General features: G+C 45.0%; 1 protein-coding gene across 1 annotated transcript in view; it reads right to left on the bottom strand.

The window, feature by feature from the left end:
- Positions 1 to 260: 260 nt before the first annotated feature.
- ELK1 (ETS transcription factor ELK1) overlaps positions 261 to 16,486 on the bottom strand; it is a 45,860-nt gene continuing 29,634 nt past the window's right edge. The window contains exon 6 of the mRNA XM_033924218.1: positions 261 to 2,260. Coding sequence (XP_033780109.1) covers positions 2,162 to 2,260 — 99 coding nt within the window. The 3' untranslated portion in view covers positions 261 to 2,161. The remainder of the gene's footprint in view (positions 2,261 to 16,486) is intronic.

The raw sequence follows: 16,486 nt of genomic DNA on the forward strand, positions 1-16,486 counted from the left end.
AAGTGGATCATTTTTCATTCCGTCAAAAATTACAAAGACTAGGGGACACTCGATGACACTGCAGGGAAAAACTTTTAAAACCAATAGAAGGAAATATTTTTTCACTTAGAAAATAGTTAAGCTCTGGAACGTGTTGCCAGAGGTTGTGATAAAAGCGGATAGCGTAGCTAGTTTTAAGAAAAGTTTGGACAAATTCCTGGAGGAAAAGTCCATAGTCTGTTATTAAGACATGGGGAAGCCTCTGCTTGGAATGTTGCTACTCTTTGGGTTTTGGTCAGGTACTAGTGACCTGGATTGGCCACCGTGAGAATGGGCTACTGGGCTTGATGGACCATTGGTCTGACCCAGTAAGGCTATTCTTATGTTCTTAATATCCTTGCTTGTAATCACACAAAATGTATCTTCTGGGTACATGAAACTTCCAAGGGAGCTAGCTGCCTTGACTTGAATTCCAGATTCAGCGCATACCATCTCAGTTATTCAACAGATATGCCAGGCCATTTGCTTGTACTAACTGGAAAAACAATCGGCAGTTTAGACTTGGCCATTGCCATTACAGGACAATGTTAAGTGAAGCATAATGAAGCAACATAATGCCTTCTGGGTTTACCTAAAACCAGCTTAGCTGAAACAGTCTGAACTTTTTCTTGTATGTGTATAAGCTTCAAAGGGAAGCCCACACACACAGCTGGCTCAACCTATGGACCAGGTGAGGCCCTGATCCAGGGTGCCAGTGCTCACACTCAACCACCTTCATTTCTATGGGCACTTTTGTTAACACTTTAAAATCTTCATTCTGATTTGAGATAGCTTGTTTTGTTAGCTTTACACCTATACACTTTCTTACTGAACATAAGTAAATACCATTATCCCGTAATGCCACTTGTTCTATGTAATTCACATATGGTATAGAGTCGTCATACGAGGGATCTTCAAAAGGTTTCCACACTTTTATTTAAACACTATTTATTAAATGTCTCAAAAGCAAATTACATCACCACCTGTAAGGTGAGCCAGCTTGCCTGACTAGTCACATGACATTCTACGACACGCCCTCTTACCACTTCTCCCGCCCCAACCATTTCCCGCGAAAATATGAAAGTGCGGACACTTTTTGAAGAACCCTCGTACTTTAAGTTTTCTTATAGCACTGGAATTTAAAAACATATTAAAATAAATAGTGCATATGAAAGAAAGATACTGCTTTTCTGCATCCTGAGCTGTCTGTGCCAAAATAGTACAGGATTCAGTGTACTCTAAACCTTTTTGTACTGTACCTATTGTGCATTATTTTAACAGTCAATATGGCCACTATATATCACAATTTTCTGATTTCTTTCCCATAAGCCAGCTTACTGAATGCCCCAAAGCCTATGTGGCCCCTCCAAGCATTGCTTTGGCATTTTCCCTCTGAAATCTATGAAGCAACAACAAAATATCACTACTGAATGCTTTCATCGCCATGGAAACTTTCCTTCAGAAAAGAAAACAGCAATATTTCTTTCCCACAGTAATAGTCTTCTGGAAGCTTTTCCTCAGAACAGAGAAGCTATCATTTTGTTTTGTTTTCTGATATAACGTTTCAGAATTTCCCCTCAGTGGAGAAGCATTTGGATATTTTTTTCTGTGGTAATGACCTTCCAGAAGCTTTCCCTCAAACCCACCCACCCCCACCACCACCATTTTGTGTGTTTTCTCCATGATAATAGTATTCCAGTTCCTTTAACTCAAATTATAAAGCTGCCAATTTTTATGTGCCATGGTACTTGTCTTCCATAAACATTCTCCTCAAAGAAGAGAAGCTATCATAATTTTTCCACTTTGATAACCATCTTCTGGAACAATGCAGGGGCAGCGGACATCTTTGTGGTTGTAGCAAACAAGCAAGCCAATCTCTGGCCCTGCCCTCAAGCTAATTGCCAATACTGTGTTGGGCAAAATATTGGTAAGGCCATGGCCCCAGTGGCTCACCCCTTTCTGCTGCCCATGAAACAGTGTCTTTCTTTCCTTTTTTTTTTTTTTTTTTCCTAGTCTCCTGCTGGGACTGCTCCAACGGAGGGGGAAATAGGGAAGTGCTTTGTTGGAGCTCCCCACTGAGGAAACATCTCACCAGCGCTTGGAAGAGATGCCGAGGAGAAAGACAGTTGGACAATGACATGGTTTATGGCTTCTGGGGTCCTGGAGAGAGTACCACAGGGGTAGAGAGTCCATCAACGCTCAATGACGGGATGTGCACTTGGTTATTGCCATTTGAAGGGAACTGTAAAAGGAGAAGCAAAAACAATAATAAGAGAGAAATTAGACTTAATAAAACATATTAACTTTCAGACCAGGTTTTCCAAAAATTTCCAGACCAGAGTGCTATTTGAGTTGCTGTGAAGCAGCTTGACTCTTCCTAGTTACCAAGTTCTTAGAAGGAAACAGTGCCAATCCAAGCTTTCTGAAGCCACCAGATGCTGAAGCATTTAATGTAAGTACCTGCAGTGCTGATTGTAACTCCAACAATGCACTGGCATAAAAGTTCAAAACCCAGGATTGACTGAAAAAAGTCTCCCTCCGGGGACTGAGCAGCTCAGGCCCCAGTCTGATGGAACAGAGATGATCTACTTATACATTTTCTGGTGTCTTTTTTGTTACTGAAAGTACATCTGGCTATCTGCACACAAGAATCCCTCTTGGCTACTGATCTCACATGGGGCATCTGCAGCTGGGGACCTTTTTAGCTATAGCTTGATTATGTAAAGTGATCGTGCTAAAAAGAGTTCAGCAGAAACAGATAGAATACTGAGCAATATACAGTAAAGAATGTGAACGCATAAGGGCCTCTTCCGAGATATACCACACCCTTTCAAACCAAGCCACATTAAGAAACTTCCAACACATGGCTACCAATGCACCTCACTTCTGCTATGCAGCACTGCCCCACCTTCCAGTACTGAGACCCTTGCACACAGTAAGCCTCAGTCATGGCCTGCAGTCATCCCTGGCTATTCCCTCTAAGCTGAACGGGTGTCCTCCAACCGCATTGCTATCAGTAGGGAGTGATGCAAATACTTTTGTTTGTTCTTTAGATGACAATTGTAATCCCTGAGGCAGGCTTTCTTAGCTGAAACGTGGACCGTGTCAGGTCTGCTACACAGATTGGTTTTGATGTTTTAATTTCCCATACAGGATATAAACTTTTATTTTTGTTGGACTAAATTTGAATTGTCTTATCTCTGATAAATGTGTACGGTTTCTTCCCCACTTTTTTCCAATGCCAAGACCTTACACACAATTTTACCAATGTGCCTCAAGCATGCCTGATAGCACCTCCTGCTGTTCTCCCCAGCTGCCCCCTACCCCTCTGCAATGCATATTACTCCTGTACTGCAGCATCAGACTAGAGAGTTGCACAGGGACAGAAATCAAACCTGTCCCTGCTGGAATTAAAACTCATCCCCACTAGGATCCCTTCCATCCCCGCAAGTAATCCCTTCCATCCCTGCCCCTACTCATAACCTTCAGAAGTAGTTATTTCATTTAATCACGCTACTGAAGTGTGTTAGAGGTTCTGGCAGAGACCCATTTACAGAGTATGTATTCTTCCCAATTAGCATTTCCAAATAAGCAAAGGCACTTTATTAATTTGGAAACATTAATTGGGAAGAATACATACTTTGTAAATGGGTCTCTGCCAGTGCCTCTAATGTAAATATAAACTATAAATTCTCTAGCTGATGAGGATCCCCAAGCTCTGTCAGCTGAAGACTTCCTCTGAAGGTGGTCAAAACTCCCTTTTACCAACTGTGGAAGGCAGCAGTAACCTCCCTGAGCCACAGATGCTGGCACCTCAGTGGCTCAAGGATCCTGCAATACCATCTGAGAACCTCCTCCAAAGGTGGCTGGAACTCCCTTGATAGAAGGGAGTTCCAGCCACCTTTGGAGGAGGTTCTCAGATGGTGCTTCTTCAAGATCCCCACCAGCTATAGCAATAAATTTCAGTCAATAAATTCAAAATAAGATGCTTTTTTTGTTGTTGGGTTTTTGAAGTTTTTTTTACCTTTGTTGTCTGGCATTTATTTTTCCATCAAGTTGGTTCTAGCTTATCATTTTTGCTTTCCTGTCTTTTGCAAATTCTCCTTCAAACGGCTGCTGTCCATTTGTCTTTTCTCCTCTCTCCTGTCTTGTACCATTCCCTCACTACAACTGCCTCTGACATACAAGTATTGACCTTTCCATTTAGCTCTTCACCTTTTTCTTTTCTACCTCAGTCCACTCAAATTTCTCTCTCCCTTCTATTTTTCAGCTACCTATCAAATTTCCATCTTCTTCTCTCACCCACTCTTCCATTCCCTTCCATCTCCAGTATACTCCCCATTACCATATTTCTACTCACTGTAATCACCATCTTCTGTTCATGCATTTCCCTGCCAACCACCCCCCAACTCTCCCTCATGGCGCCACTATTCCTATCTTCTCCCATCTTTCACCCTTCCTCAAAACCTGAAATCTCCCTATTTCTATCATTATCGCTATCCCTTTCACTCCACACCCCCTCCAGCATCCTTTTTTTTCTTCCTTCCTGTCCCTTCTAACATTGCCCAGCATTTCCCCCTCTCTCCCCTCCCTCACTCTCACTGTACATCATCCTCACTCCTTTGTGCCTCTAGATCCAATCCAACATCTTCCTTTCTCCCCTCTTCTGCACAGCATGTCTTCCTCTCTTCCCCATCCCCATGTCCAACATTCTTCCCTCTCTTATCCCAATCCCCATGTAGCATTTCTTGCCTCTACCCACCAGCCCTATGTACATTTCTCCTTCTCTCGCCCCTCTCCAGTCCCATGCTGCCTCCTTCCTTTCCCTCCACCAACATGTCCAATTCTCCCTCTTAACCCCACTGTATAGCATCTTTCCCTCCTTCCCTCCCACCCCATGCCCAACAATTCTCCCTTTTTCTTCCTTTCCCCATGTGCACCATCTATCCCTCCCCTCCACCTTATGTCCCAACAGTTCTCCTCTCTTCATTCCCATATCCCCACCTCACATCTACCCGCTCCTCCTGTGTAGCATTTCTCATTCCTCCTCTCTCCTCTCCTTCCTTTAATAGGCAGATATCTTTAAGGCTGAAAGTCAGCGGTTATGACATACTGCCAGCGACTAAACTGGAAGCCTTTCCTCTACATGTAAAACATGTCAGAGGGAAGGATTCTGAATCAGCCGCCAGCAGCGTGTTGGAACCGCTGTCCATAGCTTTGAAAATATCTGCCTGTTAAGGGCAGAGAGCAAGCGCAGCTGCATTGTAATTGAAGGGAGGAGGAAGAGGCAAGTACCTGGCAAAACCCCAAATAGTAGCAGCATTCCATGCCACCAATCCAGGGCAAGCTATGGCTTCCCCCTTGTCTGTTTCAACAGCAGATTATGGACTTTTCCTCCAGGAACTTGTTCAGATCTTTTTTATGTTTAAATTTGTTTTATTATTTCCAATAAACAACAAACATGAAATACAAGTAATAACAAAGTGCAAAACCTTGATAATGATCCCTCCTCCCATTCCCCCCCCCCCCCAGGGAACAGCCACTGTTAACTCGCCTGTATAGGTTCACTCCAATAATCGAGCTTTCGCTGCGGGAGACAGAGTTAAACAAAAGGGTCTCCAGCATCGAAGATACTGGACCCCTCTCTTAGAGTGTATGTCTAGAATATCTTGTCTTTCATAACCAGCCCAATAAATCATCTGAGTCCGCCATTGTGATACAGAAGGCGTGTGTGGGGACAACCAGCATTGTAAAATAGTCTTTATGCCCACCAGGATAGCTCTTTGTACAAATGCATTCACCCCAGGTGTAACCGGGTCCAAGGAGAATTTCAATGTAAAGAGAAAAGTCGACGTCCGTGTCCAGGAGCAATTCCATAGAGACTGTATTGTACGTCCTATACGCCGCCAGTAGGCTTGAATACCGGGGCATAACAGAAACATGTGTCCAAGAGTTGCTCTGGCAGCTGCACATCTGGGGCACCTTGCTGAAGTACTGATGTGGGCTTGATGCGCTCTTATGGGTGCCATATAGGCACGAACCAAGAATTTATAATAACGTTCCCTCTCTACTGCTGCTACCAGGATACGTGATCTCAATGTAAAACCCCTCTTTATCATGGACTCTGTAATTGTGGTTTGTAGGTCCAAAGACCAGGATTCTGCCAAGGCTCTATAGTCCAGGTCTCCAGCCAGCCCCTGCAAATAGCGATGATAAGCACTGAGTGGGGTGGGGTCATGAGCTGTTAAGCAGAGGGCCTCAGATAACTTGTCTTGAACTATATCCAACAAAGCCTGTCTAGGTAAGGAATTTACATAGTGAGACAATTGCCCATAACACAGCCAGTCACTAGCAGAAAGGACTTTAGTATCTAATAGTTTCTGAAATGAATAGAGGGTCCCATCCGCATTTAAGATTTGAGACAAATAAAACACTCCCCCTCGAGCCCATCTAGTAGGAGCCTTAAGACCTATTCCAGGAGCATAGTCAACGTTGCCATGTATTGGTAAATAAGGTGTCACTTCTGGGCTGATGTGCAGTTGTTTGCACAGTTTCTTCCAGGTTTTCCTCAACGGGCCCAGTAAAATATCCCCATAGTGTTGTGTGCGCGAAGGCAATGTGGAAGCATGTAGCATGTAGCTGCAATGGTAGGGGGTAAATGCCAGGCACTCGACCACGGCCTCCGAAAAATGGGAGGTCCCACATAGCCAATCATTTATATGTCGAAGCTGACATGCCATGTTCATTCTGCCTAAATGTAAGAGTCCTAAGCCTCCCTGTGATACTGGTAGAAATAGTGTACGGAAGGGTATACGCGAACGTCTGCCACCCCACAAATACCCATTCAACGACTGGTGGAGAACTCTAAGGTGACGGTGTTGTAACATCAAGGGTAAGGTCTGTAATAAATACAGCCATTGGGGGATAATCATCATATTGTACAGGGCTATTCGCCCTAATAAAGATAGTGGGTAAGAGCGCCAGGCTCGGAGTTTCTGTCCCGTCAGATGGAGACGGGGGAGAACATTGAGTTTGTATAATTGAGTTAGATCTTGTGGTATCCAAATCCCCAAATAACGTAAAGATTTCGTGGCCCATTCCAATTGAAAGGGCCCCTGCCAGGAGGTTCGGACATCATCCTGCAAAGGCATGACTAAGGATTTTTGTTTATTTAATATGAGGCCGGAGAATAAATGGAACTCATCCAACAGCTCGAGGGCTCTAGTCAAGGATTGCTGGGGGCAAGCCAGGGTCAACAAAATATCGTCAGCAAATGCTAATACCCGTAATTGGGATGTTCCCTCCATTAATCCTACTAAAACATCATCTTTTTGTATTGTTCTGAGGAGGGGTTCCAGGTATAGTATGAATAGTAATGGTGACAATGGGCAACCCTGGCGTGTCCCCCTGCCTACCCCAAAGGGTGGTGTATGAATTCCGTTTACCAATATGGATGCTGTGGGGGACGTGTATAATGCTCGTAGTGCGGCTAGAAAATGCCCGCCTATACCTACATATTCAAGAACCGAGAACAAGTAAGGCCACAGGACCTGGTCGAAAGCTTTGGCCGCATCCAGGCTCACCAAAATGCCCCCAACGTGCGATTCTTGCGCCCTAGCCATAGCCAAAAGAGTGCGTCTCACGTTGAGGACAGAGTGGCGCCCCTGAACAAAGCCCACCTGTGCTGAAGATATAATGTGTGATAAAAGCGGAGTCAGACGGTTTGCCAACAGACGGGATAGGATTTTTATGTCCACGTTTAGTAGGGATATAGGTCTATAGGATTCAACCTCCTCCCTAGGTTTGTTCGGTTTAGGAATCAGTGTAATAGTAGCTAAATTAGCGTAGGCCGGAAAAGCTCCGGTTTCTGTTACTTCCTTATAATATGACATCAGTGACTCACAGAGCTGCGGTGACATCATCTTATAAAATTCTGCCGAAAACCCATCAGGGCCCGGGGCAGTGCAGGAACGCAAGGTTTTAATGGCTTTTTGTATCTCTTGACCTTGCAGAGGTCTGTTCAGAATTTCCCGCTGGTGCTCAGTGAAAGTAGGCAAGCCAGCATCAGTTAGATAATCAAGGACATCAGGGCCTGAGTATGGTTTGGGATTCGCGTAGAATGTCGAGAAGTGCTGATAGAATGCGTCCGCAATTTTATTTGGTGCAGTGTGGTAGGTGGTGGGACCATGTTTGATTTTTGAAATATATCTGGAGTCCTGCCAGTTCTTGGTTATTGATGCTAGCATCCGGCCTGGTTTGTTCCCGAACCTATGATATTTGTATTTGCGGTAAATTATAGAGCGTTTGGTGCGGTCATGTATTAATGTATTAAGAGCTACTTGCGCTACATGAAGCTCTTCCTTCAAAGCAGTGGTTGGTGTACTTATAAAGTTCGCCTTCAATGCTGTGCATTTTCTTTCCAAGCTGATAATATTAGCCGCTATTCGTTTATTCCTTGCCACAACGTAGGCAATGATTTCCCCCCTGAGAACAGATTTCGCGGTTTCCCAGAAAAGACCCGGTTCTGTTTGATGTTGCGCGTTATTTATTAAGAAATCCTCCCAACGTGTTCTGAGATAGGCCCCGAAGTCTGGGTCCTCATGTAGATAGGATGGAAATCTCCACCGACAGGTTCCCTGAGGAGGCCGTCCCCAAGCCAGGTCTACCCAAACAGGACAGTGGTCCGATACCTCCATAGGGCCTATAATAGAATCTGTGACTCGACCAAACCAGGATTCTGGAACCAGCATGTAGTCTATACGTGAGAACGATCCGTGTGCCCGAGATTGGTGTGTGTAATCTCGCTCTGTTGGGTGTAGTAGTCTCCATGGATCTACCAAACCCAATGATTGACAGAGAAAGGGGATACCTTTGTTTAAGTTTGGCACCGTCAACGTTTGGGGACCGGAACGATCCAAGGAAGTATCTAGCACTTGATTAAGGTCTCCAGCTATTATCAGCGGCAGGGTGGTGTCTTGTAAGCCCAGGGATACCAATTTATCAAAAAATACTTGTGAGTACGTGTTCGGCCCATATACAATCAGCAGCCTAAAATCTGTGCCCTGCATAGATATCTTTAAGAGTAAATATCTGCCCTCAAGATCTTCAGCAAGTGACGTCACTGAGCAGTGCAGTCCCTTGCGTATGAGCAAACATATCCCGGCTCTTTTCCCAGATGAGGAGGCTGAGTATACTGATCCCACCCATCCTCTTTGTAGTTTACAGTGTTCTTCCCGGGTCAGTTTAGTCTCCTGGAGGCACGCTAAGTCAGCCCTATGGTGTTTTATTTGTCTCAAGAGCTTCGTACGTTTAATTGGCGATGTGATCCCCGACACATTCCAAGATAGGATGCGGAGAGAGTGGTCACCCAGGGTCAAAACACCAACAGCTTGAACCATTCCGCCGCAAGTGATCTACACCCAGGTGCCCAGCCTCACCCGGGTGAGCCAGTATGTCCCCGCAGTAACTAACAATCAGGCAAATATGAATAAGTAACATCCCTAATAACCAAGCAGTAGGCTGTTCCCCACACTCCAACGCCCTCCCCCCCTTACCCCCAGAAATCCCAAAAACCATATCCCCGAAGGAATATGTGGTAGGTCCGAGAATGGCGCCTCACAAGACCCCACCCCCACCCCTGTAAACAATAATTCAACAGTGCCCCCATCATTTCAGGCTAACAACATTTCAGTAACATTCAACTTTACGATAGCAGGTTCTGTCTTCCAGTGTGAATTTCACCGCCTCTCCGTCTGTGCTTATGTCGGCCCGGATGTTGGAGCAGTGGCCTTGTTTATATAGTCAGCGGCTGCCACAGCCTCGGTGAACACGTGCCATGAGCCATCATGGTGTATCTTTAGGACCGCTGGGTAGATGAACTGGAAACGATACTTGTTTTCTTCCAGCTTTGAACACAGTGGGTAGAAGGCTTTCCTGCGTTCAGTGAGAGCTGCAGAGTAATCCTGGCTTATTCGGATTGCAGCACCTCTAAACTTCACAGTGTCACGCTTAGCTCGGTACTGTCGCAGGATCTCCAGTTTGTGTCTGTAGTTGAGGATTTTTGCGATCACCACCCGAGGCCTCGAGTCCTTGGTCTGCCGTGGGCCAAGGCGGTGTGCCCGTTCTAGGCACAGTGGGCCCAGGGATTCAGTGTCTGGAAATTCCAGCTCCAGCCAGCCCTCCAGTTCAGCAGTTAGTTGGTGATCCGGTATTGTTTCAGGGACGCCCATAAAACGCAGGTTCCCTCTGCGTGAACGGTTCTCCAAATCATCTATTTTAGCTGCTTGCAGGTGAACCGTTTCTTGCAGGGCCGAGAGATCCAGTTCATGCGAGTTTAGGGTGTCTTCTGCTGCTGAGACTCGGTGCTCCAATTCCGACGTTCTGGCCGTCGTGTCAGACATTAGTTGTTCTAGTCGGGTCATTTGCGTTGTCAGCGCTTCCATTTGGGGGGCCAGGACTTGTGCCACCGCTGCCTTTAATTCCTGCAGTGCTCCTGCCGAAAATTCTGAAACCGCCGTTCCGGTTGCGGCCGCCATCTTGCCCGCCCCAGGGCTTGCACGTTCCCTGTCTTTGCGCGCCGGTTTCATGCGCGCCGCTTCTTGGGAACGTGTTAGATAACGTTCCATGCACTCCGGCGCCTATTACCAAGCCGCGGGTGTCCGTGTGCGGTCCGAATGTCGGCGGCGAACGCGAGGGTAGAGACGGGGTCTTGGAGCCGAGCAGGAACACGTCCTCACTCGCTCATAGCGTCAGGTGACCCTCCAGATCTTTTTTAAAACCAGCCAGAACTGTACCCTACCAATATGGCTTCCGACCTAGCTTCAGCACCGAATCCCTCCTAGTCTCCTTAATTTCAAAGGTGCAACAATTACATTCTCGAAACAAGTTCGCTGTCCTATTGCAATTCAATCTCTCTGCAGCCTTCGATGTAGTCCACCATGATATTCTACTCTATCAACTTTCCGAGATAGGCATTGACTCCATCGTCCTACAGTGGTTCTCGAACTTCCTACGCTCCCGTTCCTACACTGTCAACATAAATGGCACCATGTCCGTTCCTTGGAAACCATCTTGTGGAGTCCCACAGGGATCTCCTCTATCCCCTATTCTCTTTAACATCTATATGTGTTCTCTGAAACTCTTCCATCTATCTCCCCTCAAAACAATCTACACATATGCTGATGACATCCCCGTCCTTCTCGAGACTGACCAGAACCTCATCCAACCTCCACGAGAACATTACAGCTTGCATAACAAGACTTCACTCCTGGTCCCTCTCGGTACAGATGAAACTGAACGAATCTAAAACAAAACTACTCTGGCTCGGCCCAAAATTAGAACACCTGCCCACCCTCCCTTCACTGCCCTCTGGCGACACTCTGCAACTTGAGTTCTCAAGCAAGGTCCTAGGCATCACCATTGATTCTTCCCTCTCCTTCAATGACCACCTCAACTCCTTGGCAAAATCATGTTTTTTTAGTCTCCACATGCTGAGGAAAGTAAGGTCCTACTTCCGCCAACATCATTTTGCTGTCCTTGTCCAATCTATCATCCTCTCCAAACTAGACTACTGTAATGCCATCTATTTAAGTTTAACAAAAAAAAATCTTCAAAGACTCCAGCTAATCCAGAACACTGCAGCCAAGTTGATCTTCGCAAAACGCAAATCTGATCATGTCTCCCCACTTCTGTCCAAACTTCACTGGCTCCCAGTGATTTCCAGAGTTCATTTCAAATGTACCTGCCTGGCTTTTAAGATCATTCACGGCATCCTCCCCCCCCCCTAATCCCACTATCTTATAACTCCTCGAGTCCTGACTCCACCAGGCCCACCCAAAAACATAAACTATCCTTCCCCTCTCTACATGGTATTATCTATGCGGGTAAACTGGGAAAATCCCTCCTTTTCAAAATCACAGGGCTTTGGAACAATCTCACTGTCCCACTACAGAACTTGAACTCCCTCTAACTATTCCGTAAGCACCTGAAAACTTGGCTTTTCACAAAAATGTAATTTTCTCTTCCCCCTTCACGCAACCCCAACCCTTTCTCTTCCCCCCTTTACACAATCCCAACCCTTTTTTCTGCTCTTCCTACATTTAAGTTCTTGTAAACCGTGCTGAGCTCTACATCTGTGGAGAAGATGCAGTATATAAACTTAAGGTTTAGTTTAGTTTAGTTAGAATATGCATGAGAGAGATTTGCATATAATGGAGGTGACAGGCATGCAAATCTGCTCCATGCATATTCATTAGGGCTATCGTGAAAAACTGACTGGCTGGTGGTCCTCCAGGACAGGGTTGGGAACCACTGCACTAGACCACCAGGCTTCTGTAGTTGGGGGCTGTGGGAGACTGTTGGGGGAGAGGGTGGTTAAAGGCGCAGCTCTTGTGTGTGTGCTGTGCCCATTTAAAACAATAAAAAAAGCAGTCCCTGCTCTCCCTGCTTGCTGGTCATGCAGGCAGAGCAAGCGCTGTTTTGTTTTTTTTGACAGGCAGGCAGGCAGGAGGAGCTGTGCTAGCGATTTTTCTTCTGAGCACAGCTCCTCCCCTCTCTTTACTGGTGATTTTCTGCACACATAGTATGCATATAATTTGCATACTACTGTGCTGAGAATCGCCAGTAAAACAAAATCATTCCGACCGTGGCATTTTTTTTTTTTTTTACGTGGTTTCGGAGCTTAGAGAATCTGGCCCTGAAACTTGCCATTTCTGCAGAAAGAGGTTGTAAGGGGAAGATAGGCTGGATAATTGGGATATAAAATGGAAGTGGAGCTGTGTAGAGAGGAATAGAGGAGGCTAGAAAGAGGTGAAGTAACTGAAAAGGTTTACTTGCTAGTAGACAGAATGCAGCTGTGAAGAGCAGAAAACAGCTGTAAGGGGAAGGGAACTAGATGAGGTCATAAGCTGGGAGTAGAGCTTGTGGGGAGAGGAACAGAGGGGTTAGGAAGGGGTGAAGAGGTTTGAAAGGAGGTTACTGCCTAGAAGAAAGAATGCAGCTTTGAAGATTTAAGTGGCAAAAAGCAGCTGTAAGGGGAAAGGAGGTTAGATGATGAGAAGAATAGAGAGGTCTAGGAAGGGGTAAGTGAATTAAAAGGGATTATTGCCTAGGTGAGATAATTCTACTGTGAAAGGCTGATAAAAAGAAAAAGGAGATTTAAGGGGGAGAAGGCCTGGATGATCAGGACTGGCACTGAGAGTGGAGTTGTGGGGAAATGAATAGAGAGGTCTAGGAAGGGGTGAAGGGGATTGAAAAGTTTCTGACAGGGAGAGAGAATTATGCTGTGAAGGGCAGAAAGGAGCTGTATGGGGGAAGAGAGGCTGGGTAATGGGGACAGGCTGAGGATGGAGCTGTAGGGGGAGGAATAGAATGGGGAGAGAGCACGCTGCTGTGAAAGGCTGGCAAAATCAGAAAGAAACTGTAAAGAGGGAGAAGAACTGGGCGATCGGGATAGGAACAGAGGGGGCAAGGAAGGGGTAAAAGGAATCAAAAGCCCTGAAATTCCAGTATCAAAATTAGTTGTAAGAGAGAATCTTGCTGTAAAGAACTGGAAGTGTCTGAAAGCTCTGAAGTAAAGAGAAGCTGGGTGATGGGGACAACAATTGTGAATTTAGCTGTTTGTGTGGAGAAGAAGCATGCTATGATAGTGAGAGGAACTCAGGGAGAAAACATGGGCTAAGGTGAGTGAAGGGAGCTGGGAGGAGACATGATTTGGAAGACAACAAATATGAAGGCAGAGAGGAAGCATAAGAGAAGATCAAGAATAAGCAGAGACAGAGGATATACGGGTGAGGCGTCAAAATCGTGTGAGACAGTCGTGCGCAGACAAAGCCGGGTGGACAATCGCGTGCAGGACATCAGCGCGCTGAATTTAAAAATGAATTTTAAAGCGCTCCGAGGGTGTATGTGGGGGGAAACCTCCCACTTAACTTAGTAGTGTTGGCGCTGCTATTGGGGGGGATACCCCCCCATTAAAGAGGACCCTGAACTTTTTTCCTAAAAAACAGGGGAAAAGCCTGTTTCCTCCCAACACCCCCCCAATGGCAGTGCCAACACTACTAAGTTAAGTGCGGTGGTTCCCCCCATCCCTCGGAGCACTTTAAAATTCAGTTTAAATCCGGCGCGCTGATGTCCTGCACGCAATTGTAGGCCCGGTTTTGTCTGCACGTGATTGTCTCGCGTGGTTTAGTCTATGAACCAGATATAAGACAAGCTATAGACATAAAAGTAAAGATTTCTGTGCTAGCTGGGCCGGGTCAAGGGTCGGGAACAGCTGATATTTTGCCATTCTCCTCCAACCCTATGGTCACCAGGATATACAAGTTATTTTACTGAAGGGACAAGGGGTAGCAGAGGAAGATTTGGTAGTACGCGATGCCACAATTTGAAAAAAATTTTATAATGGAGAGGACCTATAGTCAAGTCTCAACTTGAAGGAGAAATGGAGAAGAACATCATTTTATTTTTTTCACAAAAATAAAACAATCCTCCTGCCTGATTGTGGGCAGTATGGATAGGCCAGGCAGGACTGGAAGGGATATGACTGTGGTATGGAGATCATTTATTGAACTCATACTATTCTGCCTTGGTTGCGTGAGCAAATTGGCGAGGATGGGATGAAGCTGGGGAGGAAGAGACTGGTGGGATATTCAGTTCTTCTTTTAGCCATCAGTTCTTCCAATGTGTGTACTACCTGCTGTGCTCTACATCTAAATATGGCCTGCTCAGTTGTGCCCATGACCCTGTCACACTTTGTTTTCCTTTTTAAAGACCTGGTAATATGTACAGCGTTGAACACCCCCCAGTCGTTTTGAAATGTTGGCTCCTATGGTTGCTGTTAAGTGTTAACGCCTTAACTATACAGTCGCACTTTTGGCCACTTATCAAGCTGCAGTACGGGTCTTTAGTGCGAGCCGGCACAATAAATGCTCTGATGCTCATAGAATTCCTATGAGCACCAGAGTACTTACCTCACTGGCTCATGCTAAAAACCTCTAGCGCAACTTGATAAAGAGAGGGTGGCGTGTTTAGAGCATTGGAACATTGAGTGCCCCAGGCTATGGTAGAAACCTCTACCATAGCTTAGTAAAAGAGGACCTAAGTTAGTCCAATAAAAAACGTATTACTTTTATTCCTTTTCTTTTATTTCTATTTATTTCAATATATTGTCTTAAACAATGGACTAACATTGCTACCACACCATTTCACTCTAGTATTCTATAAAGGAAGTAGATGCCTCAGCTTCAAATAGGCGGATTCTTGGTGCCTAAATCTAGACACCCCCTTCTAGAATTACCTTTTATGGGAATAATTCCATAAGGAGGGCGCCAACATTTAACTGCAAGAACCCAGACACATGACCAGACCACCTGCACATATGCACATAAATGCCAACATTTTGGCTATGCACAGTTCTATAAACCAGAAAAAAGAGTGGGGAAGGGACACAGCCACAGCACATCAGCCTCAGTTTATTTAAAACATATAAATAGCTAAAACATATAAATAGCTAAAACATATACAAAGAATAATGGTTTTAAGATTTTCAATGGCATTGTGTATCTTAGAACAAAGAACAAGAGAACCAAATCCACAAACCACAATAACATAAAACAAAGAGCGGAGATGTCCAATGTAGTCTCGTGAATTCAATCTTCTTTCTTAAAAAAGTCCTTTATTTATCCAAAAAATCTCAGTGACTCGACATGTACATGTTTCGGCCAAATCGGCCTGCTTCAGGAGTCTTAAAGATCTTCATAACATAACATAACATTATGCTTATAGACCGCGTTACCAAAAAGTTCTACACAGTTTACAAAAGATTATAAACATTAAACATAATCATATATTTGAGGACGCTTCTTTTATCAGTTACATGGTTTCTACAAGAAGATATAAGTATAAAATGGATGACTAGGAATTCACCTTTTTTTAAGATCACTTCATTCTGAAGATCTTTAAGACTCCTGAAGCAGTCCGATTTGGCCGAAACATGTACTGTCAAGTCACTGAGATTTTTTGGATGAATAAAGGACTTTTTAAGAAAGAAAACTGAATTCACCAGTCTACATTGGATATCTCCGCTCTTTGTTTTATGTCTTGGCACCTTTATTCAGCATAATTTTAGTACTTGGTGACATGCAAATTTAGTGAGTCTTCGCTACTCTCCGCCAACCTCATTTGTATGAGCGTTTTTTGGAGAATGACTCACTTTTTAAAAATAGATACCAGAACGGCTGCGATAGCAACCCATCGTTTTTTTTTTACGTGGTTTTTTGAGAATCTAGGCCTCAGAGGCTACAGGTTCTCACCAATCTCAACTATACTGTTCTGCTAAGCAGGAACACTGGGGCCGATATACAGACTGTGGGAGGCAGGCTGGCTAACTCCTGCAGTTGATGCTGATTGCGCATATTTAATGCTGGGCTGTTTCTGGTGACAGGCATTGAATATCAGGTTTATTTTTGGC

This window comes from Geotrypetes seraphini, chromosome 1 (assembly GCF_902459505.1).
Source record: "Geotrypetes seraphini chromosome 1, aGeoSer1.1, whole genome shotgun sequence".
Taxonomy (NCBI): Eukaryota; Metazoa; Chordata; class Amphibia; order Gymnophiona; family Dermophiidae; genus Geotrypetes; species Geotrypetes seraphini.